General features: G+C 42.3%; 1 protein-coding gene across 2 annotated transcripts in view; it reads right to left on the minus strand.

Annotated features, from left to right (window-relative positions):
- plxnb1a (plexin b1a) overlaps positions 1 to 27088 on the minus strand; it is an 85955-nt gene that overhangs the window by 19951 nt on the left and 38916 nt on the right. The window contains exons 6-18 of one of the 2 annotated variants that reach the window (XM_040013778.1): positions 21778 to 21906; positions 17278 to 17378; positions 17013 to 17145; positions 16684 to 16840; positions 16232 to 16340; positions 15596 to 15704; positions 14534 to 15229; positions 13074 to 13172; positions 12773 to 12895; positions 12323 to 12416; positions 12017 to 12186; positions 9687 to 9838; positions 9497 to 9602 (exon numbers count right to left, since the gene is read on the minus strand). In XM_040013778.1, coding sequence (XP_039869712.1) covers positions 9497 to 9602; positions 9687 to 9838; positions 12017 to 12186; positions 12323 to 12416; positions 12773 to 12895; positions 13074 to 13172; positions 14534 to 15229; positions 15596 to 15704; positions 16232 to 16340; positions 16684 to 16840; positions 17013 to 17145; positions 17278 to 17378; positions 21778 to 21906 — 2178 coding nt within the window. The remainder of the gene's footprint in view (positions 1 to 9496; positions 9603 to 9686; positions 9839 to 12016; positions 12187 to 12322; positions 12417 to 12772; positions 12896 to 13073; positions 13173 to 14533; positions 15230 to 15595; positions 15705 to 16231; positions 16341 to 16683; positions 16841 to 17012; positions 17146 to 17277; positions 17379 to 21777; positions 21907 to 27088) is intronic. The other variant, XM_040013779.1, reaches the window with a different exon arrangement.

The following is a 27088-nucleotide window of genomic DNA, read 5'->3' on the forward strand; positions in this document are numbered from 1 at the left end:
AGACTGCAAGTGTGTGAGGAAGTGCAGCTGGAAGTGCCTGCCTGAGCTATCTATAAGGGCTTCACACTGTTGTTCATATACATTGACATCATGAGAATATGTAGATGTAACAGTGTTTATGTGGTGTTATTCCACTTGCCACAAATGTCAGTGTAATGGGGAAACAGCGCCCCCCCTCTCGGTGTGGCTGGTTAGGTGAGGCTGGCTGCAGTCAGTGTTGCCAACTTAGCGACTTTGTCGCTATATTTAGCAAGTTTTCAGACCCCTTAGCGACTTTTTTCTAAAAAAAAGTCGATAAAAAAAGACGTGAAAGCGCGTATCGCTTTTACTCTCAACAAGCAGCGGGTGCTGTAACGCAGTCAGTTCTTCTTTTACTCTTATGCTGTTTTGTGGATCACAAGGTTTAAAACTACTTATAAACACACACACACACACACACACACACACACAAAGTAACTCCACCAGAGTGCCTATTTCGGGTCACTTTTGCCGGTCCAAGCCCGGGTAAAGGAGCAGGGTTGGAATTGTGACATTAAAAAAAACAATAATTGCTAAAAGAAATTTAATTTGTAGTTCTAAATAAACTCTAAATGCATTTAGGACGTTTTTTACTCACTTTATGTCTCTTCCACAATGTTATTTCTCTCTCCAACAACATAGGTTACAATTACATTAGCATGACCAACTATGCAAATTAGGTGATGACATCATTTAGCGACTTCTAGCGACTTTTAGGACAACCAATAGCGATTTTCCTTACTGAGGAGTTGGCAACACTGGCTGCAGTAATCGCTGCCAGTCTGCCGTAGCCATACGAGAGGTGAGTTGTATTGTTCCGCACACGATATAGCTAAGTAGTACAGACACATAAAACATGTTTGATTAGCTGATGGGCACAGAGTGTAATAAGTGCTTAGTGGACACATGTCCAACACCAGTTTTATGTACTTTTCATTTGTTTATTATTGTGTAAAACTGTATGCTAAAGCGGAATGCTAATGAGATGTTCTGCCGTAGTGTGCTGTGCGGAGTGGTGTGTGGCGAGCCTGTGCACTGATAATACACCGTTGTTTCCATTCAGGTACATCACTTGTTGTTGCTGTTATTTTATTGTATATTAGAAATTGTAATATGGCTGCAGTAATCGCTGCCAGTCTGCCGTAGCCATACGAGAGTGTGCTGTGCGGAGTGGTGTGTGGCAAGCCTGTGCACTGATAATACACCGTTATTTCCATTCAGGAAATATAGTGGCAACGATCGATCAGAGACTCCTAGTCTTCTTAAAAACACAACACAATGCAGAGTCAAGGAGCCTGTTTGGGCTGAACTGTTGCAGCGGGATGAAGCAGAAACCGGTTACACTGGTGCCGTGACCCAAGCTCCTGCAATCCTGCGACCGCAACGGGGGCCGTCTACTTCCTGGAAGGTGGAAAAGTCGCGGGAGACTGGCTTTTCTTAGTCCCGCCATTTTCTGCGTTCTTTAGAGACATCGGGGTGGGGCTCTGTGCTTTCTTTTTTTTTGGAGAGGTAGAAAGAAAAAAAAAAAGACACCTAAGACACCTCCACACCTAAGCCTGTCCTTGCTGAGTTAAATGAAAACCCTATTGATGGGAACTGTGATAATCTACAAAATACTAGATCAGAAACCAGTCCCACAAAAGCGAACCTTTATGCAGAGATTGCAATGCAAATTGGGTTTTCTATTGGGGAAAGCATTGCCTCTTGTCTTGAATCTCGGTTGGGCTCTGGAGTGGGAAACAGTGTTGTTGGGTCTGCCAGTAATGTGTTATCAGAACCCTCACTATTGAATGTGATTGTAAAGTCTGATGTTAAAGAACCTGTGTGTTTTAGAGGGGATGGCTGTGATACATGCAGTGTTCGGGAATGGGAGGAAATGATGATGACTTTTTTTAAGAGAAGAGGGGTACCAGTTGCTGAACAAGCTGATGATGTGCTAAGTAAACTGCTGGGGAGGGCACGAGAAATAGTCATGGTGGGCATACGTAGTAAGCCATCTGTGTGTCTTGAGAGGGGCCCAGAGCCCATTTTTGAGATCTTAAAGCAGCACTTCAGTGACACTGCCTGTTCAAGCATGCCTTTAGCTGACTTTTATGCAATACTACCCAACTCAGGTGAAACACCGTTTGATTACTGGCTCAGGTTGAACAGAGCCATGGAGGTGACTGAAGACTGTCTGAAGAGACAAAATAAGTCCTTTGCATATCTGACAAAAGAGCTGACTGCTATGTTTATCCGCCACTGTCCAGACTCAGAACGGTCTCTTATTTTTCAAGTGCAAGCCCCTGCAGCAGTGGACGGTTGCTGATGTGCACGAGAAATTGCTGGAGCATGGCAAGGACCGGAAGTGCACCCCTCAGTTTCGTGCAGTCAGTGCCTTGAGTTTTCAGCAACAGGAGGTGAGTCCTAATGTGCAGCAGGCGACAGGCAACAGTAATGCCCCAGGGCCGTGAATGTCAGAGTGAGGGGGGCCTGAATCAGCCACCCAGCAGCTGGGAAACTAGATGGCCTACATCACCCCCAAAGAGGATGATTTTGATGATTTAGAATCTGTATTACACACTGTTTGTGAGGAGCGCCAGCTAGGCCGGAAACCCATTCTTCAGAACACACACAGACTAACACAGCATGATGAGCTGTTCTATGAAAATGTGACCCTGGGAGGCAAAGTGTCTGTTAAAGCCATGCTTGACAGTGGCTCTATGGCCTGCACCCTCAGCACCAATATGATGCCCCAACTATTACATCATGCAGTGCTGCAGACCCCCACCTTGCAACCCACGGATATCATCCTGATTGGCTGTGGTGGTTCGAGGACCGTTCCATCAGGTGTGTGTGACATTACGGTGGAGATGTATGGCTGTAAAGTTGTTGTGCCAATGTTGGTGATTGCAGGGCAGAGTGAGGACCTCATTTTGGGCAGCAACCTAATGAGGTATCTGGGTAATCGCCTGAGGGAAGAGGGACATTTAGGAGAGGAATGCAGCAAGACCCTGAGTGCTGAAGAACAGCCTAATAAAAATCTGCTGAGTTCAATGTCAGGAGTGGTGGCCCCAGGGCATGTTGGTGATAAGATCGGAACTGTCAAGCTAAAGAGAGCTGTAACATTAGAGCCCTTGACAGAACACCTTGTTTGGGGCAGGCTGCAGCTAATGAATAATGGGGAAGTGGGCAGTGCTGTAGTTGTAGAGCCCACCGGGTCAAGGTCTGGACTGAGGACAGTTATGGTTGGGAGAACAGTAGCGCATCTAAACAGTGATGGGTGGCTCCCTGTGAAAGTGCTTTGACAAACTCCCTTTGACAAGCTGATAACACTGAAACGGAACATGAAGTTGGCTGACCCCTGTGCAGCAGTGGAGAACTTCAGCCCCACTGGCTCCTACTTGCAACAGAACATGCAACGGCCTACTGGCTCAGCTTGGTGCCATGATGAGCAGAGTCTAGTCACTGATGTTTCCACTCTGCCAGATGATTCACCCTCACGGGAGGTGACAAGTGGTTGTAGCCCCTTACATGCAGTGCTGCAAAATCTGGGGCTGTCTGATATCGACATTGATTCATGTGCAGTTTCGCCGGCTGGCAAAGAAAAACTGGTTGGCCTTATAGCCCAGTTTGAGTCTATCTTCTCGAGAGACAAGCTGGATTGTGGCAAGGCTAACGGCTGCCTACATCGAATTCGAGTTGTGGACGACAAGCCATTCCGGTTGCCATGCCGACGTGTGCCGCTGACTCATTATGAAAAACTAAGACAGGTTCTGAATGACATGGAGGAACGGGAAATAATTTGGAAGTCTTGCAGTGAGTTTGCATCACCCCTGGTCTTAGTTTGGAAGAAGTCCGGTGAGTTGAGAATCTGTAACGACTTTCGCTGGCTTAATGCTAGAACTGTCAAAGATGCTCACCCACTCCCACATCCGGCTGACGCACTGGCTGCTTTGGGAGGGAACGGATTGTTCTCCACAATGGACTTGACTTCGGGTTATTATAATGTGGAGGTGCATGAGGAGGACCGTACGTACACGGCATTTACGTCTCCATTTGGGTTGTACGATTATAATCGTATGCCACAAGTACTGTGCAATAGTCCGGCCACCTTCATGAGGATGATGCTAGGCATTTTTGGGGATCAGAACTTCCTCAGTGTGCTGTGTTATCTTGACGATGTTCTGGTTTTTGCCCCAACAGAAGAATTGGCACTGGAGCGCTTGCATATGGTGTTCCAGAGACTCCAGGTTCACAACCTTAAGTTGGCTCCAAAGAAGTGCCATTTTCTGAGACAGTCTGTGAAATTCCTGGGGCACATTGTAAATGCTGATGGGATACAGTCAGACCCTGACAAAATAGCATCCATTACATCCCTTGCAGAGGCAGACCTTATGGAAGAGGGTTCGAGTGTCCCATCCCAACAGAAGGTCCGCTCATTTTTGGGGATGGTAATGTTCTACCAACAATTTATTGAGAACTGCTCATCCATCGCAAAACCTCTGTTTCGGCTGACATCTGGGGATAAAGGCCCTCGTGGTTCACGGCGAAGGCACCGGCTGGTGCGTACAAAGCTGTGTGAGGAGGACTGGATGGATGAATGCAGGGCAGCTTTCAATGAGCTGAAGCAGGCCTTGTTGGATCGAGTGCTCCTGGCCCATCCTAATTTTGAGGAGCCCTTTTTGCTCTCTGTTGATGCCTCCAGCAGTGGCCTTGGTGCCGTGTTGTCGCAAGTTCCTACTGGGGCTTCTACATCAAGACCGATCGCCTTTGCCAGTAAGACACTCAATCATGCACAGTCCAAGTACCCAGCGCATAGGCTGGAGTTCTTTGCATTGAAGTGGGCGGTGTGCGACAAGTTCCATCACTGGTTGAGAGGTCATCAGTTTACCGTATGGACGGATAATAACCCTCTCACTTACATACTTTCTAAGCCAAGACTGGATGTATGTGAGCAGAGGTGGATCGCAAAGCTAATGCCTTTCCAGTTTGACATAAAGTACATTCCTGGTCCTAAAAATGTGGTTGCTGACGCGCTGAGGGTTCCATATAAGGAACTTCTGGCAGAAGCAGAGGCAGTCGCCACTGGTGGGGTTCAGGAGGCCTTCAGATGGACTGTTCACTCAGCTGATAAGGCCTCAAGCAATGACCAGCCTGTTGTTTCGCAGTGCACGGCTGTTGCACAGACAGGAATGCTGACATCTTCTGAGGTGGGAGCTGTCTTCCAGGCCCATAGTGAACATGAGTCCAGGGTGTGGCCACATGCTCTCTCCTTCTGCCCCAGTGCTCTCAGACTGTGTTTACGCCAAACCAGTCTGACTCTGAACCCTTCTCGCATGATAACCTAGTGGGACACCAGCGGCGTGATGATGTGCTGTGCAGAGTGATCTCCTATGTGGAAAGGGGACAGAGACCCTCGAGGAGGGAGCGGGCAAGCGAACCGGTTGATACGAAGAGATTTCTAAGGGCTTGGGACAAGTTAACTGTGAGAGATGGTGTGCTGTATTGCGTCTCCAAGAATCCCATCTCAAAGACAAAGACTTATCTGTATGTTGTTCCGCCAACCTTGCGGCTCGCTGTACTGAAAGGCGTCCATGATGAAGCCGGTCACCGGGGACAACAACGAACACTTTATCTGGCCAGGATTCTACTGGCCTGGTATGGTCAAACGTGTCAGAGTATGTACGGTGCTGCAGAAGGTGTGTTGTTAGCAAGTCGCCTGAGCCAGAGGTGAGAGCACCTTTGGAGAATATCAGAACATCAGAGCCTCTTGAACTGGTCTGCATAGATTTTTGGTCTGCGGAGGATTCGGCGAACAAATCAGTGGATGTGCTTGTGGTCACAGACCACTTTACTAAGATAGCTCAGGCCTTTCTATGCCCCAATCAGTCTGCTAAGGCAGTAGCACACCAACTCTGGCATAACTACTTCTGCATCTACGGCTTTCCGAAACGCCTTCACTCGGATCAGGGAGCTAATTTTGAGAGTGTGCTCATTGCAGAGCTATTGAATGTGGCAGTTGTCCAGAAGTCTCACAAGACCCCATACCATCCGATGGGAAACGGCTCCTGCGAGAGGATGAACCGTACCTTGGGCAACATGATTCGTGCATTACCCCCAAGAACCAAGCAAAGGTGGCCTGATGCACTGAAAGCTCTCACATTCGCCTATAACTGCACAGTCCATGAGACAACTGGCTATGCGCCATTTCTGCTGATGTTTGGCAGAGTGCCAAGACTGCCGATTGCTGTGATCTTTGGCTCTGTTATTGAGCACCAAGACATCATGAACTATGATCGATATGTCCAGACATTGAGGAGGGACCTCAAAGAGGCCATGGATTTGGCGCAGGAGGTGGCACGCAAAAATTTGAAGCGTCACACGGACCTCTACAACCGGAAGGTGCGGGGAGCCCCAGTAGCGATTGGTGATCGCGTCCTTTTGGCCAACAAAAAGGGACATGGCAAAAGAAAACTTGCTGATCGCTGGGAGAGTGTTGTCTATACAGTTTTTGACAAAAATGATGAGAGTCACTGATGGATGATTCCACAGGGCAAGTGAAAGTTGTGCATCGCAACCTGATAATGCCAGTGAACTTCCTCCCTCTCAGTGGTGCTTCAGTTCAGGATGATGGAGATGAGCTTTCTGAGTCTGGCTCGCTGATGGTTGGATGCGACGGAGAAGCTGTCTGCAACTCATCAGTGGGCATGGCTGAATACAGGACGAGAGCTTGGGTGTCTGACTTACCGTCTGCAGTGTCCAGCGACTCGCTGATGACAGAGGTTACTCGACCAGAAGGCAGCATGGTGGATCAAGAGCTTGCCTGTACCAGTGTTCCCCCTGTTGACACTGAGGAGCAGGTAGATGTCACCTCTGGTGGTCAACATTCTGACCTGCTTATGTCTGTGGCCCCAGTTGCAGCCTCCTCTGTTTTGGAGTTGGCAGCCATTACTGACAGTGACCAGGACAATGAAGCTGCCATTGAGGGTCATGTCTCGACCACAGTTGTTCCGCCCAACGCAGACTCGATTGATGTTAGCAGGGTGGTGGGGACCCGTGCTAGATCGAGAGTGGGACGGTTACTTAACCCTGTTTCCAGGTTGATTGAAATGATGCATCAGAGACCTGTTAAAGTTTAAATATTGTTGATGACAGTGAGTTGATTCTATTGTTGTTGAAGTGGGACTTTGATCTTTAGAATTGAAACTGATTATTTGTCGTTGATTTTTCTGTGTCAGAGTGGCGTACAGTTATGATGTGATGAAATATGTAACTGGTATATTTTGTTCTTTTTTTGGAAGGGGTCTGGCCAACTTCTTCTTCTACTTCCTTTGGGGATAGTCCTCTGACTGAATTTTCTTTGTGACTGTACGACCTGGTATTACTGAGCAGATTTATCACATGTTGATAGCTGTGGATTAGCTATTGGATTTTTTTTAAAAATCTTGTTCTTTTTTTTTTTTGAGGATTATTGGGTTTTTGTCCTCTGTGTTATGGTGACTGTGGTGTACCTGTTTTTTTTTAAAGGGTGTTTTTTTGTTTGTGGTGTTTGTTTATTTGAGTGTGCAAGTGGAATTCAGCAGGGGGGAATGTAACAGTGTTTATGTGGTATTATTCCACTTGCCACAAATGTCAGTGTAATGGGGAAACAGCGCCCCCCCTCTCGGTGTGGCTGGTTAGGTGAGGCTGGCTGCAGTAATCGCTGCCAGTCTGCCGTAGCCATATGAGAGGTGAGTTGTATTGTTCCGCACACGATATAGCTAAGTAGTACAGACACATAAAACATGTTTGATTAGCTGATGGGCAGAATGCTAATGAGATGTTCTGCCGTAGTGTGCTGTGCGGAGTGGTGTGTGGCAAGCCTGTGCACTGATAATACACCGTTGTTTCCATTCAGGAAATAAAGTGGCAACGATCGATCAGAGACTCCTTGTCTTCTTAAAAACACAACACAACGCAGAGTCAAGGAGTCTGTTTGGGCCGAACTGTTGCAGCGGGATGAAGCAGAAACCGGTTACACAGACATAAGTACAATATGTCAGGAAGGTGTACCTGCTGACTGATACAGTGCTTGAGCCACTATAAACCCAACAGTGGTTCTCAGGAAACAACTCCTTTTACTTTGGATCTTTAGGTCCTTTGTTACGTTTGTTACTTTGTTACGTTTGTTACTTTGTTACGTTCCCATTTGAAGTTTAAACTTTTGAAATGTTTCATTTTATTTGCATTTTTAGTGCATTATTTCTTTCTTTTTGACCCATTCGTGGTAGCTGGGTAATATGAATTTGGAGCCCTCTGAAGAGTGAACAGGCTTCTTTTTGAACAGTTTGGGGTTGACTCAACACTGTACGAGTAAGTCTAAATAACCGAAATGGACACAAATCAAGATAAATGATAACAGAAAAAAATGTTCAATTCATTAAGAGAACAGAACAAACAGGCTGCTGACTGAGCCAACCTCAGCCTCTTAATTGTGGACCTCATCCTTTGTCATTCTCAACACATATCTTGCAAGGCCTTTCTCCTAAAATCTCTCTTTAGCATTGCTGTTTCTTGAACATGTGTGCATACACACAACCTAATGTATTATTATATTTTGTTTTGCTTTGTTCTCCTTTTGTCCCTCTTTTGCAAATGCTGGCTTTTGGACTAAACAATTCAATTACCGTAGTTTTCGGGTCATAAGCCGCTACTTTTTTCCCACGCTGTGAACACTGCGGCTTATACTGACGTGCTGCTAATGCATATTTTTTTTCTTGCGGCCAAAAACATTTTGCCTGGTAACAGTAGACCAATAAAATTTCTAAGTAGTATATATACGGTATATATTTTTACTGGTTGTTAAGAGACGTTGTAATGTTGTTTGTGCACTGTTCCGTAAAAAAACCATAAGCAACGTAATTTGTGTGTTACTGATACGTACGTATACTTAAAGGTAGCCGTGTAACAGGCGCTGTTCGAGGAAAAAAAGCATTTGCAGTATGTGTTTTTGTATGTTACCTTAACGTTTATGTTACCATGTTTATGTTACCTTACGGATTCAATTAAACGTTAAAAATCCTCACGTGTAATACCTCTGTGTAAATATCTTATATTACAATTGAAACGCATACGGCTTAAAATCCGGTGCGGCCTGTTCAAGTACAAAATTGATTTTCTTTCTAAAATTAGAGCATGCGGCTTTTAATCAGGTGCACTCTGTAGTCCGGGATTTACGGTAAATGTTATTTATACAGCACCAAATCACACCAACAGTCGCCTCAAGGTGCTTTATGTTGTAAGGTAGAACCTACAATAATACATACAGAGAAAAAAAACAACTATAATATGACCCCCTATGAGCAAGCACAACGGGAAGGAAAAACTCCCTTTCAAAAGGAAGAAACCTGCCGCGTCCGGTTGGGATGAAAGAAGGAAGACAGGAAAAACAGATTTGTACACACACATACTTCATTTTACACTTTAATGTAAACACACTGATGGCTGCTTAATTTACCTGGAAGTGGAAACACTGAGCTGACAGCCCGACTCCTCCTCCCATCACTTTGACTGAGGCCTGCTCACTCTTCTCCCCTCCACTGCTTGTAGTTTCACATACTATCCTACACAACAGAGTCACAGAACTGTCACAAAGGGAGTATGGTACATAAAAGAACTGTGTACACACAGGTGTGCCCCTGACTTGCCTTGAGGAGACTTCATATCTGCTGTGGATCACATTGCAAGGAACACCTGCCACTGTGACTGAGCCCTGGATGTCTTCGGCTCTCTGACCAAGGTTGGAGCCTGAAATGGTCACCACTGTCCCTCCCTCGACGGGACCGGATACTGGGTCCAGCTGAAACACAAGAGCAAAGTGAATATTGTGCATGATCAAAACTGATATGTCTCAGTGGCCAAGATAGGAGGATAGAAATGAGGGACCAGCGGGGACATAAGGATGTACTCATGGTATGATTGACCCATATGTACTGTTTCCTCAGCTGGAGTTACTATAATTTACTTCTACATCTGATTAGCTCACAGTGAATCCCTGAGCATAGAAAAAGAACTAATGTCACCATAAATCAAAACAGAGTGACATTGTAATGAATTAAAACTTCTTTTTTATTTATTTTTTTTTATCTCCTTGTAGTCTTTTGTTATTTCCTGAAGCAAGAATTGTTGCTGGGGTTGGCAGGGCAAAGATAGGGGAAACACGCTCTAAACTTTACCAGTAGAGCCAGCATGAACTGTCTGAACAGCAGAAGGTGAGCATGCACATATTCGCATGAGCAACATAACAACAACAATAAAAGTGGGGCTCATCAGACTGTTGGATATATGTGGGGGGTTTTAACGTCAGTTGTTATCTTGTATATTATTTTGAATGTAAATGGAAGAAATGAAATGATGAGGATTTGGAGTCTGCTTTAATGCACAGATGTTGTGAGCAAGCACCTCTCAACATACTGTGAGGAACGTAGATATTTGCCTTTAATGGCATAAAATGATAAGATTATGACACAGTAAATTTGTTTCTCTAGGCATCTGCTGAAGGTGGACATTATCTGTGTGCTCACCTTAAATCTGATTTCAACTTTGATTTTATGATAAAAAAATCAAAACATATGAGACGCATGTTATTATTTCCCCTCAGCAAATCACAATATTTCAGTAGTGGAGAGGTCTGCATTTCCGTGTGATCCTGGGAACCATTGTTTCTGGGACATTAGCCACTCTTATGGTCTCCCACTGGCAAAACGAGCGATTCGGAAAACACAAATGAAGAGGAAGATTTGCAGCTCAACCACCTTGCCCGGAAGCAAGAAAATGGGAACCTGTCCTGGAACCCAGCTTGGGAAGGGGAACTTGAAGGCAAGTGTCTGCTGATCAGGCCTGTGTCCATGGGGCTTAATCAGGCATGCTTGAAAATATAACATAGATCATGCACCTTCCACATCAGGTGGAGGTCCATATGTAAGTCATATTTCATGGTCATGAAATATAGGTAATGACTGAAAGAGCGCGGTCATGAATACAAGCAGATAAAATGAGATCAAATGGGCTAAGCCTCAGAGGTAGGGTGAGGAGTTGGAGCAGAGCCATTGCTCCTGCATATCGAAAGCAGCCAGTTTGGGTGGTTTCAGCATCTGGTTTGCATGCCAATGGTCTGGTTCTTCTACAGCGCTTTTCTACTCTACCCGAGCACTCAAAGCTCTTTATATAACTAATTCATTAATCCAATCACTTTTTCTAAGCTGTTAAGTGCTTTACAGTGGTTACTCTTTTGTGATACACCGTCACATTTACATTATTTGTAAAGTACGAATGATTTGCTTTGGTACCTGGTCAAATTTAAGCTCTCCTCTGTCTGCAGCAAACTCGCAGGCAGCAGCTTCTCCCCCCTCGCTCACATGCATGCGCAAGTGCTGTGCTCAGTCGCCTAGTGCCTGAGCTCAGATCATACCAAAATTAGGGGGAATTTATGACTGTGCGCTATTTGTTTTGAATATTGTGTGTAGTTTTTGTTTTATACAGTTGTCAATAAGGCATCTAACTATGAAACAAATTACACTTCAAAAGACTCCGGGCTTCTGAAAAAATGACCCGGGCTTAAGCCCAGTAAGCCACCCCCCGCGCTCCGCCGATGGTTGACTCCAAATCTCCGAACACTTTGTCGATCTGAGAAAGCAAGACCGAGACAGCGAGACAAAGACAAGACCAAGAAAAGACCAAGACCACGTAAAAGTGGTCTCGAGACATCCAACTCTAGAACTGTGTCCATAGAACAGTTCATTCTAAGATCCCCCAGGAAGAACTGGAAAGTGTGGCTGGAAGCCTGGTTAGCCTGCTGCCATCACAATCCAGCTTCAGATAAGTAGAAAACAATGAATTTACATTGTCAGTTATGTTAGTTTTATGTTAAATGAGAGTTAACAATGCCCCATGTGTGACGAAAAACTTTTTGGTTTTCCTTTCAGCCCTACTTAATGAAATTGAGTAAAGTGTTGGAAAGAAGGTAGAAATATCTTACAAAGTGGATGACTGGTGCTGGGCAGGTGTGCTTGATCTCATCGGTGCAGGAGTCTTGGTACACACAGTGAGAACTGCTGGCCCCACCACACCAAACGCAGCCATACTTGGGGTCAGCTGTGCGACACCGGCTGCAGTCTGACCTCCCCACCGAACAATTGAACAGAGTCACTGAAGCAAGAGAGGGTATAAAGTAAACAGAGAGCACTATAGTAGTAAATATGAAATGAATGCACTATACACAAAACTATTGTATTCTAAACAACAGTTGTCTATAGTGCAACTATGCACAGCTATGCAAACCCACCATACAGATCCTCAGCGCTGTCAATGAGGAAGTTGTTTTTTCTCCTCACATTGATTGTGGTTGGGTATTCCTCCAGAGAGACCGAGTACACATACTGAAACAAGACGAGCAGTCAAAAAGAATAATGTGTACAAGGTCGTGTGATGCAAACCACGTGTACAGCTGTTACAGCGTACATCCAGTTATCTGGTTGAGAGCTAATGAAGCTCACTGATGCAAAAACAGGCTTCGTTCAGCACATGTCCCTCGTTTATTGGTGTAACATAGGACTAGTTGTAATGTTGGCTGTGATAAACAGGTTATCATTAATAAATAAGTATTTATAAATCATCATTTAAAGGCAGCTTTTTATTGAAACTGGTGTACAAACACACACAGGACGTTTACTCAGTTACACTGAGACAGACAATCAGAGTAGTTATCAGTCTTTCAGACTTGCAGTAATCTGACCTGATGCGGTTGGCAGGTGATAAAGAAGACTGATGGCTTTGCAGTATCCGGCTGCACTGAGGCATCCACTACCACTGACTTATTCTCAATGTCCAGTACACACTCGTAGTTTAAATCTTCATCCTGAATGTACAGAGTGGACCCACAAATACATTCCAAAATAAAGACATTATTAACTTGTGTGTCCTGGTATCAACACAAAAGAGTTTCTAAAAGTGTTTTTGACTGACAAAGTGAAACAAATCTCAATTTTAAAATATGTAACAGAGAATATATGTTGAGATTTAAGGATGAGACAAACCTGAAACAGGTTTAGGTATTGTCCCACCAGAGTGATCTTCCGCTCAACATTGACAGGGAGAAGAGGAGAATCCTGAACTTTCTCCACACACGGGCATTCCTGAGGACACGGCAAAATCATTTACACATACAGACAATACAGCCATTTATAGACCTGCACGTGCATCCTGCCCTCAACGTTTAATGTTACACATGCACCTGCTCATTTCTTTTTTCTTTCACTGAACATCTATAAGAACTAAAATCTTCAGGGTTAATAAAATCCTAATTAATCCTCCAGCTCTGGACATTTTTGTTTGTTTGTTTATTTTTTAAAAGTTCATATTTTTTACTCTGATTTGGACAAATTTGATATAGGCAATAGGCAAAAGGTAGTTTGGGACAAGCCACATTCTACTTCCATCCACCAAACTAAGAACAACCCCACTAAACTGTCCATTTAAAAAAATAAGATGGTGCCCTTACTATAGATAATGATGTATATTATGTATAAGAATTCTTCTGTTCATCTTTGAAATACAAGCTGTCAAAGAAAAGTAAATCCCATAAAAAACGTTGCTGTCCTAGAAAAAATGCAAACAAAATATAAAACTAAGAGAAACAAAAAGACGATAACCAACACAAAGACATGTCCCACAATGCAGCATAAGATGTATGAGTAAAGCACAGGGACGGACGCTTAGCTTGTAGCACTGTAATATCATGCTAGTGCTCAACATGTTAACAGCTATGATATGATGATAGACAATCCACTGAACCTCAAAAAAAATTCCAGTAATGTCAGTCATTGCTGGTTTAGCACCTTTTGAAAAGCACCTAGAATAAAGCTTTAAACTTAAACTTGGGGTGTAGCTCAGGCGGTAGAGCAGGTCACCTACTAACTGGAAGGTTGGTAGTTCGATCCTAGTCTGTTAGGAAGAACTTAGAAAAAAGTGCTTGTGCGAATGGGTGAATGCACAAGCTGTGTAAAGCACTTTGAGTGCTCAAGATAGAGTAGAAAAGCACTATATAAGAACTATTTGCTTACCTAGCCTAATTAAAGGGTATTTTTGGTAGATGCAATTTGAGTTTTTTGCTTTTTGTATTTATTTATTCACACGCACGCACGCACGCGCACATACACACACACACACACACACACACACACACACACACGCACACACCTTTCTAACCAAGCTAGCTACAGTTGGCTGACAGCTCTTTCTTCAAAATCTCCTGGTGGTAGTAAAAATGCTAATATTGAGGCTTTAATAGACAGAAATCAGTGAGTACGAGCAACTTAAGCTGTCTGTTCAGCTAAGCAAACTGCCAGACACGTGTAGCTTCACAGTGCATGGCACTGATTTTTTTTTCACCCGTCAACAGGAGACAAATAAGCCTGTTCCCCTAAATGTATATTGATTTAAGTGGTTCCTCTTGGTGACTTGTGACAGTAGTTCTTTTTCTGGCTTTGGCACTCACCAGAAAATAAGAGTCAATTGTAGAATCAGATTGGGAGTTCTCTCCAGAATCAAAGCTGAGGTCAATATCTGTTTCAGGTGATTGTATCAATACAAATGTCGGAATGACAGATGAACTTGTTGAGACCACCTCACTCTCTGGGTTCGTTGACCTGTTCAGCCACAGTGGTGAGTCATTCTCTTGAGTTTTGGAATCTCTTGGGTCTGATAAAAGGGTTACTTCGCTGGAAGCGCTCATGCTCATTTCAGAGGAAGATCCACCAGATGGTTCAAAAGAATGAGAGTCTGTGTGGTGACTAGTGCTGCTGGGTAATGGAGTGACTGTGTGTCTTTGTGTGATATTTAAGCTATCAGTGAGCTGATCCTTTGAAAAACCTCTGGTAGGTTCATCAGTACCCTTTGTTGTTCTTCCCACATCGAAGAAGCCTATGGTGGTGACCTCAGTGTGCTCCGTAGAGGTCCTGACAGAGGAAGATGTTGTAGGGAGGCCAATAGGTGTGATGGATTCAGCATTGGGGGTTGTTGGTGGCATTACTTTGATTGTAGTGGTGGGGACAGCTGTAGTGGTGGGAGCAGATGTCTCTGTGGGTGGTGGCTGTGTTGTTGCAGTAGTTGTTGTTGTAGCAGTCGGGACAGTAGGAGGTGGAGGGGTCAGTTTTCTGCTGGGTGTTGGTGTGGTGGGGGTTGGAGGTTTGAACTTGACGATGAGGAAACACAAGTGAATAAGCAAAGGGGGGAGGGGGAGGAGAAGGGAAAAGAAGCATGTGGAAGACAAATTAGGATAAAACAGAAGGTGAAAGCAAAAAAACATTAAGGAGTAACTTATGAGTAACATAAAAACATTCATGGTAAAACAAAAAATAGAACAGGGACAGTAAATAAAAAAATAAACAGAACTACAAGAAAACAACAGAAAATGCATGCAAAAATTGGTATGTGTGGTGCGAAAAGCAGTATGATAAATGCTCATAAAACAAACAACACTCTTAGGCTATCCGTTTCCCCTTATAGAATCTATATACACAGCACAGTTAAAAGCCCTCTCTGTGTCGTACAGACTCACATTTTGGTTGTAGATAGTCACTCCTTCGGTGCAGACATGTTTATGTGTGCAGATATGCTGGTGGATACACCAGTTACACCCCCAACGACTGCTGATACACCCTTGGCATCTGGGAGAGAACAAAGCAATGTTAAAAAAACATGATCGCAATCTCTGAAAAGGATGTTATGACAACAATCAGACTCTTTCAGACAACCCAACGCTACATTACACTTATTATACAAACAAAGAAAATAATCATTGTAACTGAAACATATAAAAATTATCATGAATTTTTGCAAGCAATTCCTATGGAAATATCGGGTTAGGGCTATTTCTGTGACCGTGCAGACTTCACTGAAAAATTTCTGTTACAATGCACCAACTAAACAAGTGGCCCAGGTGGTGGACTTCAAAGAAGTATACCAGGAATAGCTACTCAGCCATAGTGTGTCCAGTTGTCCATGTCCGTATCCACAACAGGGTTAATTAAGCCAAAGTGCTAACAATTGAGACTCAGACACCTAATGTGCAAACAGGCATTCTTACTGCAGTAACAAGCTGGAAACACCTTACTAGCATCTAATGCATTTCACCCAATTAGATTTAATAATGTGAGTGTGTGTACGCATGTGTCTTGGTTAGAGAGGTACTCACGGCCTGCGTCCAGACAGCTGCTGCACCAAGCTGCAGTTGTAGAAGGTGAATTCTGTCTCTGCTACCGTGACATTTATGAAGCGCAGCGATAAGGTAACCATTACAAACTCTGCAACAAGTAAGCCAGGACACATTAGCTTCAAGTTGACTGATCAATAAATCAAAAATGTGCACGGAGTAACTACATACAAATTCTTTGAAATTCTCAGTGAGCGACTGGAGGACACTATTTGAGGGCAGCCTCAACTTTGCTTTTACAAAGAGAATAGTAAGTAAAACCTTCTGAATATATGTCATGTATCTTTGTCATCTGACACTAGCTATTGTTTGCACTTTAGAAGGAAGTAGCTTTCACATTGCCACTTAGAAACAAATACATGCAAGTTGTGAATCAGTCCAAAAACACTCCAGCCACTATTTACATGAGTTACATGAGTGGATGCAACACCCACCATCTCCATGGCTAATGGGGGGCAGACTGCTGGCATCAGGGGTGGAACATATCACACCAGCAGTAGTGAGCAAGGCCGGTGTTTCTGTATACTGGAAGAAGCAAGAATAGGCCTCGCCTTGTTTTAGACTGGGTAGGCCTTCTACTGACACTGTAATCTACATAGGAAAAGACAGTATGAAGAAAGAAAGGAGAAAAAGAGACAAAGAGGGCATTTCATTAAAGTAAATGGTTACTTTTTAACTCTACCCACTGAGGGTTTAATTCAAGAACTGGAAACAACAAAGTAATCTTGTGCTTCGATCTGCTGCCCCTTTCCCCCTGTATTACATCAGTTTCCTCTCCACGGCTGATATTGTAGAGGCTGAGGTGCTGGATACTGAGACACTGCTGTGTCTGGTTGAAACTCCACAACCAGTGACCCTGCTCAGATCCTCGCTGGCACTCCCACCGCTGACCACAGCTGAATAATGTTACATGTAAGAAAATTGAATAAGATCAGAAAAGAGAATCATGGCCACAGTAAAGATGCATTTACATCTCCCTATATCTTAAAGGAAAATTAATATGATAATAATAATAATAAATTTCTTACCGTCCCTCCAGGACACACCAGCCACAATAGGGGTCTCTGGCAGACAGACAGGACTGACAGTCTAAGTGATCCCCACATTCTGCCACTGGACGTTTCTCTACCTGAAATGAAGAAAGAAAGAGGAAGTAAGGCTAAACTAGTGAGGTGATTAACCCTTTAAAACCAGTCAGAGCGGGCACGCTCCGTTTTGCTTAACTATTTTTAAATCCCAGTAGCTCTGCAACCACGTAAGCTAGCGCAATAATTTTTTTTGCATATGAAACCGGAGGAGTTGTACTTATATCTTATGCCATCAGCTTGTCCTAGGTCACGGTTTCCTTCCACATATAGCTTTGCAAAAACTGCATAAAAAGCACTTGCAGTAACAAAAACATAATATTCCAGAAACACGCTTTGCCGATCCTATCAGCTGTTTGTAACACTTCCTACGTCCATCAGCGTGAACTATCGCATATCCGCCAAGACCTGCCCGGAACCGGAAGTAACGTCATTTTCGCAGAAATGTAGTTTTTTACCATTAAGGCCTCATGAGCCTATACTGGTGTTTTTAAAAGTTATGTTTGACTTTATGACTTTCTGTGTCGTTTCTGGGATGCTTAGGACTCATATTGCACTGCTGGAAATAGTTTATTTTGATGCAGATGCTGCTTTTTTGCAATTTTGCACTATAATATTTATTTTCGTTTTTCCTGCAGTGTATAGAAATTGGTATATTTCAAAAATAAAACTATGAAGACACTCAAAATAAATTTCCTGTGGTGGGAAACTATTTTGTGCAACTTTTTTGTATTTACAGTTTTGAGGGATAAGCCTCTTAAATTTCTCTAACTAGAAATACAGTGGGGCAAAAAAGTATTTAGTCAGCCACCGATTGTGCAAGTTCCCCCACTTAAAATGATGACAGAGGTCAGTAATTTGCACCAGAGGTACACTTCAACTGTGAGAGACAGAATGTGAAAAAAAAATCCATGAATTCACATGGTAGGATTTGTAAAGAATTTATTCGTAAATCAGGGTGGAAAATAAGTATTTGGTCACCTCAAACAAGGAAAATCTCTGGGTCTCACAGACCTGTAACGTCTTCTGTAAGAAGCTTTTCTGTCCCCCACTCGTTACCTGTATGAATGGCACCTGTTTGAACTCATCATCTGTATAAAAGACACCTGTCCACAGCCTCAAACAGTCAGACTCCAAACTCCGCCATGGCCAAGACCAAAGAGCTTTCGAAGGACACCAGGAAAAGTATTGTAGACCTGCACCAGACTGGGAAGAGTGAATCTACAATAGGCAAGCAGCTTGGTGTGAAAAAAATCAACTGTGGGAGCAATCATCAGAAAATGGAAGACATACAAGACCACTGATAATCTCCCTCGATCTGGGGCTCCACGCAAGATCTCATCCCGTGGGGTCACAATGATCATGAGAACGGTGAGCAAAGATCCCAGAATCACACGGGGGGACCTGGTGAATGACCTGCAGAGAGCTGGGACCAAAGTAACAAAGGTCACCATCAGTAACACACTACAACGGCAGGGAATCAAATCCCGCAGTGCCAGACGTGTTCCGCTGCTGAAGCCAGTGCATGTCCAGGCCCGTCTGAAGTTTGCCAGAGAGCACATGGATGATACAGCAGAGGATTGGGACAATGTCATGTGGTCAGATGAAACCAAAGTAGAACTTTTTGGTATAAACTCAACTCGTCGTGTTTGGAGGAAGAAGAATACTGAGTTGCATCCCAAGAACACCATACCTACTGTGAAGCATGGGGGTGGAAACATCATGCTATGGGGCTGTTTTTCTGCCAAGGGGACAGGACGACTGATCCGTGTTAAGGACAGAATGAATGGGGCCATGTATCGTGAGATTTTGAGCCAAAACCTCCTTCCATCAGTGAGAACTTTGAAGATGAAACGAGGCTGGGTCTTCCAACATGACAATGATCCAAAACACACCGCCCGGGCAACAAAGGAGTGGCTCCGTAAGAAGCATTTGAAAGTCCTGGAGTGGCCTAGCCAGTCTCCAGACCTCAACCCCATAGAAAATCTGTGGCGGGAGTTGAAAGTCCGTGTTGCTCGGCGACAGCCCCAAAACATCACTGCTCTCGAGAAGATCTGCATGGAGGAATGGGCCAAAATACCAGCTACTGTGTGTGCAAACCTGGTAAAGACCTATAGTAAACGTTTGACCTCTGTTATTGCCAACAAAGGTTATGTTACAAAGTATTGAGTTGTATTTTTGTTATTGACCAAATACTTATTTTCCACCCTGATTTACGAATAAATTCTTTACAAATCCTACCATGTGGATTCATGGATTTTTTTTTCACATTCTGTCTCTCACAGTTGAAGTGTACCTCTGGTGCAAATTACTGACCTCTGTCATCATTTTAAGTGGGGGAACTTGCACAATCGGTGGCTGACTAAATACTTTTTTGCCCCACTGTATATGTTAAAAAAGCAAAAACGATTTTCAATTTTTTTGTAGTTTATTGCACTTTTTTACAATTTATGTAATTACTATGCACTCAATGCAGACATATTATTAAAATTTAGGCTATAATGGTTGTATTGATGTATAGCACCTTGAAATGCTCCCAAAAATGGCTCCACAGCATGTAAAAATATAATATAAGCTCTGGCAGAATTGGTTCTATGGTAGGTCTTAAAGGGTTAAAGTAGATAACAATGGCACTAATGTTCTATGAATCCTATGAAGTCTTTAAAGTGAACCAATCTTTTTTTATATATAAAATCTTCAGCTTCAAATAAAGCAAAAATTGTTTATATGTGAACATGGATAATCATGAGTAAGTCAATAATCTTGTGGTAAAATGTGAATGCTTTTTATAGGCATAAGGCTTTACAAAGACTTTAACTTGCATCAGAGTCCCCTGGGAACTCATCAAACTGGCAACCACAATGTAATAACTTGGACTTGATAATTGGTTTATTGCATTACTGTGGCAAATACTGAAGAGGTTGTCTTTGGTTTTTAATGTGATAATTGCTTTGCTTTAGTGAAAATGGAAATAAAGACAAATTATGGCAAAATGACATAAAAACAATTCTTAAATATTTAGTTAGCTATACATGTAATCTTTAGCTAGCTAGTTTGAATGTTATACTCAATATTTGTTTCAGCTTGTAATGACAGTTTTATTGTGTTTATATTTCCTTTTTATTCACATCAGACTACTAAAGATGGCTAAGTTGCTCATTACAAAATAAATCTGCCATACTTACCGACACGTACGAAGCGAGATATTTAATCTCTAGCTCTATAATCTTAGCTTCACATTTAACTATGTTTGTCTCAGTAACTATAATAACAGTGTTATGGCCCTTTGTATGTCCTGTTTCTTCAAGCCAGACCAATATGAGTCAGTAGTTAGCTCAGCTGACTAGCTAACAAATATTTACACTGGCTGCTCGCCTACAAACATCTACTGGACATTTAATTCAGTTCAATCCACTTTCAGTTTTATTTATATAGCAACAAATCACAACAACAGCTGCGTCAAAGCACTTTATATTGTAAGTTAATGACCCTACAATAATACAGCTAAACTTAATCTAACTAGAAATTCAAGCACTAAAGATAGGTGACAAAAAGTAATACTATTTATTGACGCAAGGCTGATGCTGTACTGTGTGTTTTTATTTATGTACTTTTTTAACTTAATGCAGAAAAAGAAGCTTGGATTTAGGAATGCTAATGCTATCTTTGTCACACGTTACTATGAAAAAGAAACTTTAGGAAGTAGGAGCTCTCCTATTTACATATTGTCTTTTATCCCTTTTATTGTTGGCATTGGTTAACCACATAATTTTTTTTCTAACTACCATAAACTGAACTTCACTTTTCGCATGCAAATATACCAGCAGTCTCGTGACAAATGCGATGTATATGAGGAAACTGGAACTGCCTCAGATGTGTATGCTAAATGTAACTTCTGCTGCGCTACATTCAGGTGCTCCGTGGTGTCGGACTGACACAATCAATTTTGTGTATAGACTTGCAGTTTCCCCAAGTCCATTTATCAGCATCTATAGCTACCCACACACACTCTGTAGGGAGTGTGCCAACACAATGGAGGCCACTTTCTCTGATCAATACCATTGTTAAAAGCGACTTTACACCTCCTGCAGACTGTTGTACAACTCACAGTGGGGTTAGTGACCTTTGACCTCAACAGCCAGCTGGCCTCAGTGTTTTCTTTTACTCTTTGGCTTATATTCTGTTATCCTCTTTTATTAGTGAGAGAGAAACAGCTTGAGGAAGACGCAAAGCCTGAAAAACTCTGACAAACAATAAATAGTGTTGACGATGGATTACAATCCATGTTCAGTCTCGTGTATGGAGACATCTGGTTGAGTGGTTGAATGGGGATACTCAGTCAAAAAAAAAAAAAAACAAACCCTGCAGCTGTTGAATATTTGGACTTAAAATATGGGAAACCTAAAACTATCCTAAAGTGTTTATAATTCATTGTAAACTTACCGTGGTTTTGGTCATGATGTAGATATGTCCTCCATTCTGATCCAACAAAAGGTCACTGTTAATGGGAGAGTTGGGGTGGATCGTTGTCTTCTCGTATACCTCCACAGTGCCATCTCGGCCAAGATAAACCTGGACGTTTATAGCAGAAAAGCACAAGACATAGAATTCGTGGTATACATGACGTAGCAAATATCAGTTCAACTCGATTTGAATTTCCAGGACAGAAAGGATGAGCGTGATCTATTCCCCTCACTGCAGGACTAAACTGAGACAGGCAAAAAAACAAAAGACAAAACGAATACCTTCTTCAGCGTACAACTCAAACACAAATCAAATCAGACTTGCAAAGGAGCGCAGTAGAAGTGGGCATGAATGTGATTATCACACAGTCAAATCTAATATGAAGTACAGGAAGACACCTCTGGCTTAAGCAATTCCCAGGCATTCAAACTCTCATGTTACTTCATGTTAATGAGATCACTGTGGACAGAATGGAGAATCAGTTATCCCATTAAGAGGATGCACTCAACACATAATGGCATGGGAAGCTGCTTTGTAATGCTCTGTGACTTTGGAACATTAAAGAGATGTGTCCATCAGAGAAACTTTTTTTAAGATGAAAATGGCAGGCCATCTCCTGGAAACAGCTAGCTATGAGCAACAACCTGACTCTAGCCTGCTGCTCCTTAACAGTAAATCAATGTTCCTCCATTATTTGTCATTTTACTATTGCTGGGATTAAAAAAACCCACTTCCAGGATAGCGACCAACACCATCCCGTTTTGACTTTTATTTTGAAACTTCTGACATAAACCAATTCAGGAACATCACTGCTCTTCCACTTGCTCATTCAAAACAAGGAAGTTAATCATCAAGACGTCCAGGTGGCTTGTATCTCCACCATGCTAATGCTTCTTTAAGGTATTAAGTGGCAATCATCAGGCCTGAAAAAAAAAGCCAATACTTTATTGCCCAGAGCAGCATCTAATGCACACTGAAGGCAGTCTCTGAAAGCAAGTCAATCTCCAAAGAGCTCCATGTTAAAATATCCAACATCCATCTTTAAAGTGTCTATACCTAATTTTCCCCCTTCTGACACCAATAAGGGAGATGTTTTTTCGTAATCACTCACCCATTTGTTAATACTTAAAATTAGGGCTGTGTAGCCAACACCTGTCTGATGGGACTCACTTATCTCAGCTATTTCGTTCACTGAACTGGACCTTTTGACCGTGTTTGTGGTGGATCATTATTAATGCAATTATCTGACAAATATCACGGCCCTCTGTGTGATGCAACCTTTCCAAGATGCTTTGGCTCCACTTTAGTGAAATTCTAGTCTTTTAGCACCAATTAATAGGTGTCTGTGTCTGTCTATTGCAGTAGACAGCTGTAGTCAGCCCTCAACAAAAAATATGTTCACTTGTGGCTCTAAAAACCAAGCCAGCAAAGAAATCACAAACACTGTTTCTTAAAAATGTCATTATTCAATTCAGAATTATACATCCACTAGCCCATCGTCTTTATAAGATAGTTTGTACAATGAGTCCTGTCCTAATTCTGCGACAAGTTTTCATACCCTGAGACTGTTATTTACTCATTCAGCAACACAATCCTTATAAATTGTCTGAAAGGAGAGACTATAAGCCAAATTAAGCACCAACTGTCAGCAGAATTTAAAGAATTCTGAATCTACAGTCATGAAAAAAAATGTACCCACTCTTCACACACCTATAACTTAATAACAAATAATCTAGTCTTAAAATTAAATGAAGGTGAGAGGTGAAATCTATTCAAGAAATTGATACAAGTCCATTGACCTTTTTTCCACGCTCCTTAGACAATCTGTTTGGACAACAACACGTATTATTATTTTTAAAAAGTGTTGTTTGACAACCTAAGCACACCTTTACTGCTTCTGTAGGAAATAAGAGGGTAAGTAGCAGGCAGGTGCTCCTAATCAAATGCACATTAATGAATCATTAGCAAGTGTGAGCATCTCTATAAAAGCAGAGGTTTCAGCAGTTTGCCTGTCTGAAGAATTTATGTGTGGGTAACACACTGCTAAGGAGAAAAGACATTGACGATGATCTTGGAGAAGCAATTGTTGCTCCCATCAATGTGGGAAGGGTCATAAGGTCCTTTACAGACAATTTAGAGTCCCTCATTCTACAGAAAGAACTTTCAAGACACCTGCCATTCTTCACTGGAGACCACATTACTGCAAACTCATCCCAAGGTCAGATTGTTCATTACTCAGGCAAACTGCAAGGAGCCAGAGAGCTTCATCTCAGACTATACAGGTAAATGTTGAAGTTCTTAACAGCATAATTAAAAAACTGAACAAATATGGCTTATTTGGAAGAATTGCCGCGAGAAAGCCTCTTCTCTCTAAAAAGAACACGATAGCACGGCGTAGATTAGATTTGCAAAGTTGCAAATTTTATAAACAGAATAAATATAATTACAACCTTCGTGGATGAAAAGTACTGTACTTCCTGCACTCGAGTTCCTACATGTTCAGCATTCAGTGTGGTTTTTGTACCAGTTAAGCAAAGAAGCAGTAAGATGGTCGTTGTTATGTTTTCCATTTTATGCTTCCATTCATAATGCTCGCGTAAGCCAAACAATCTCCAGCTCTAGCTCCACAGTTAATGTACCAGTGTAAGAGCAGGAACGATTGCTTTATTGAAACCTTGGTGTGAAAACAAATATGCGCAGTTAGGCAAATGCAGAAATGGTCTTTTAATTCCAACAAAGCAACGCAGGTAAAGCCTGCTGACTACCAGAGGTGTGGACTCGAGTCACATGACTTGGACTCGAGTCAGACTCGAGTCATTAATTTTATGACTTTAGACTTGACTTGAAAAAATGTTCTAAGACTTGTGACTTGACTTGGACTTTTACACCAATGACTTGGGACTTGAATTGGACTTGAACCGGTTTACTTGAAAAGACTTGATATTTTACCCCAAATATAAAATTTAACATGCATATTATATAGAGATTGAAAATGTGACGTCATTCACGGGTAGAACCGCAAAGGATTCTGGGAACTCGTGGCAAGCGGTACTAGCGCACGCAGGCTTTCAATTGAAATCAGTCACACAGCGATAAAAAGAAACACAAAAATGTCAAGAAGCTGTTGTATTATTAACTGCAATAGCCGGTCGCATGACAGCCACGGGAAGCCAATGGGTAAAGAGATCGGTTGTTATCGGATTACGTCGTTGAAGAGAAATTCTTCGAGCCATGTTTCCGAAGTGACAAACAGGCGATGGGTGGCCTGGATTGCAGCCATTCAAAGACCAAATATAACGTCCCAGAACACTCCAGCTCACAGGTTAGTCTGCTCCAAGCATTTCCACACAGGTCAGTCTGCTGTTGTAGTTAATGCGTCATTTTCATAACATAATTGGTGATATAGGTTACAAGCAAGTCTGGCGCTGAACAGAAATTGTCGCGCTATGCTCCTTTGTTTATTGTGCATAAATAGTGAATTGTCCTGACACAATATTGTGTTTCGCTTCTGTTATTATGGTACACTGACAAAAACATATACTTTTATTCACAGGGTAAAACAGTTGTTTTGTATCACTAATTGTCCAGTGCGATTACAGCATACAATATTATTGTCACTGCTACATTTCTGTGATGCTACCAGAAATTATTTCCACTACTAATTAATTATCGTTGAGCTCAAAGGTCCTATTAATAAACGGTTAACGAATGTGTATTTATGACGACGATTTGTGAGACTGGTAAACTTACCTTTGTTCGTACGATGGTCTTTCGTTCTACATGGTGCATTTCAAGGTCCTGTACCCATCCGTCGGTAAACTGTACCTGGGCTTGTTGCAGTGACCTGAAGTTACTAAACTTCACGAGTGTATGCACTCACTCAAAGAACCGTATGATTATAAATATGCATATAAATATGCTACAATGAGATAGCTGACTTCATCTAACTAGCAAATGTTTTCCAGGCTACGTTGGTGATGCAGGTTTTTTTTAATGTGTATGATATTTTTGTCATGCGATTTTAAAGCCGGTCCTACAACCGCATCCAAGAATAACATGCAGCTTATCTCAGAAATGTCGGTGAAAATTATTCTTGGAGCTAGGTTTAATTGAGCTGCATTCCAAATAGGTGCAATTTCACAATTTGTGTATATTTTCTAAGTTCACTATTTTGTCATGTGTTGAGAAAAACACAGATTTAAAAATTACATGGTCTAATATTTACATTTAGCATATAACTGCAACATGCTTTTTTTCGTTTTTTTTAATGACTCGAAAGGACTTGAAATTCAAAATTTCAGACTTGTGACTTGACTCGGACTTTTACACCAGTGACTTGAGACTCGACTCTGACTTGCCTGACATTACTTGAGACTTGACTTGAGACTTGAGGATAAAGACTTGAGACTTACTTGAGACTTGCAAAACAATGACTTGGTCCCACCTCTGCTGACTACAACCACAAAAATCAAGTCAGGTACACCAATTACAGACCATCAACATATTACTGCAGTATTACATTTAAAGTGGGTCACCAGTTGTCAACCTCTTTCCTCTGAAACACAAACACGCGCTCAAATGGAGTCCCATATCTGGATGCTGTGGAATTTGTCCTGCTGTGATACGCTAATCCTGTTACAATAGCTTTTTTCAGATGACTACGTTGAGTGCAGCTTTGATCTGCTACCTAAAAGTACTAAGTCTGGCTCTGTGTCTACAATCCTCTTATCTTGATCCCTTCATGTAACTATCACATCTATGCAGATGTTGTTCAGAAGGTAGAAGCGTTCTCTTTTCTTGTTTTGTTTTGTACAGAAGAGCTGAAAACATCACTTAGACTTTTTATCAAAGTCTAAGTGATGTTAGAAATCTACTCTGGACGAAACTTTCCAACAAAAGCCCCCCAAAATAAGACCCTGTCTCCAACATGTTGCAGTGTGCAGAAGAAAAAGCAAACCCGTTAAGCGTGGGATCACAAAGGCATGCTAGCCTGTGTTTGTTGGAACACTGTGAATGCTGGAATGATAGGAATCTTCCAGGCCGGAGTCACACAGTGATGTAGAAGTATATGGGAACTGGCGTGGACTTGGATTAAATATCTTTGAAATTGGATTTGTGTGTTTCAGTGTGTTTTATGTGGTGTAAGGTGTGTTTTGCTGAGATGTGAATCATAGACAAGTTAGAGCACAAAGGCAGGCCTGCGTGGACACAGATCCAGTTAATCCCTGACACTTCTGTGAGCGCGATGAATGAAAAATTAGACCACCGGGTTAATAAGAAACTGGTAGAA

The sequence above is a fragment of the Simochromis diagramma genome, unplaced genomic scaffold, assembly GCF_900408965.1.
Source record: "Simochromis diagramma unplaced genomic scaffold, fSimDia1.1 OVJJ01000705.1, whole genome shotgun sequence".
In the NCBI taxonomy this organism is placed as follows: domain Eukaryota; kingdom Metazoa; phylum Chordata; class Actinopteri; order Cichliformes; family Cichlidae; genus Simochromis; species Simochromis diagramma.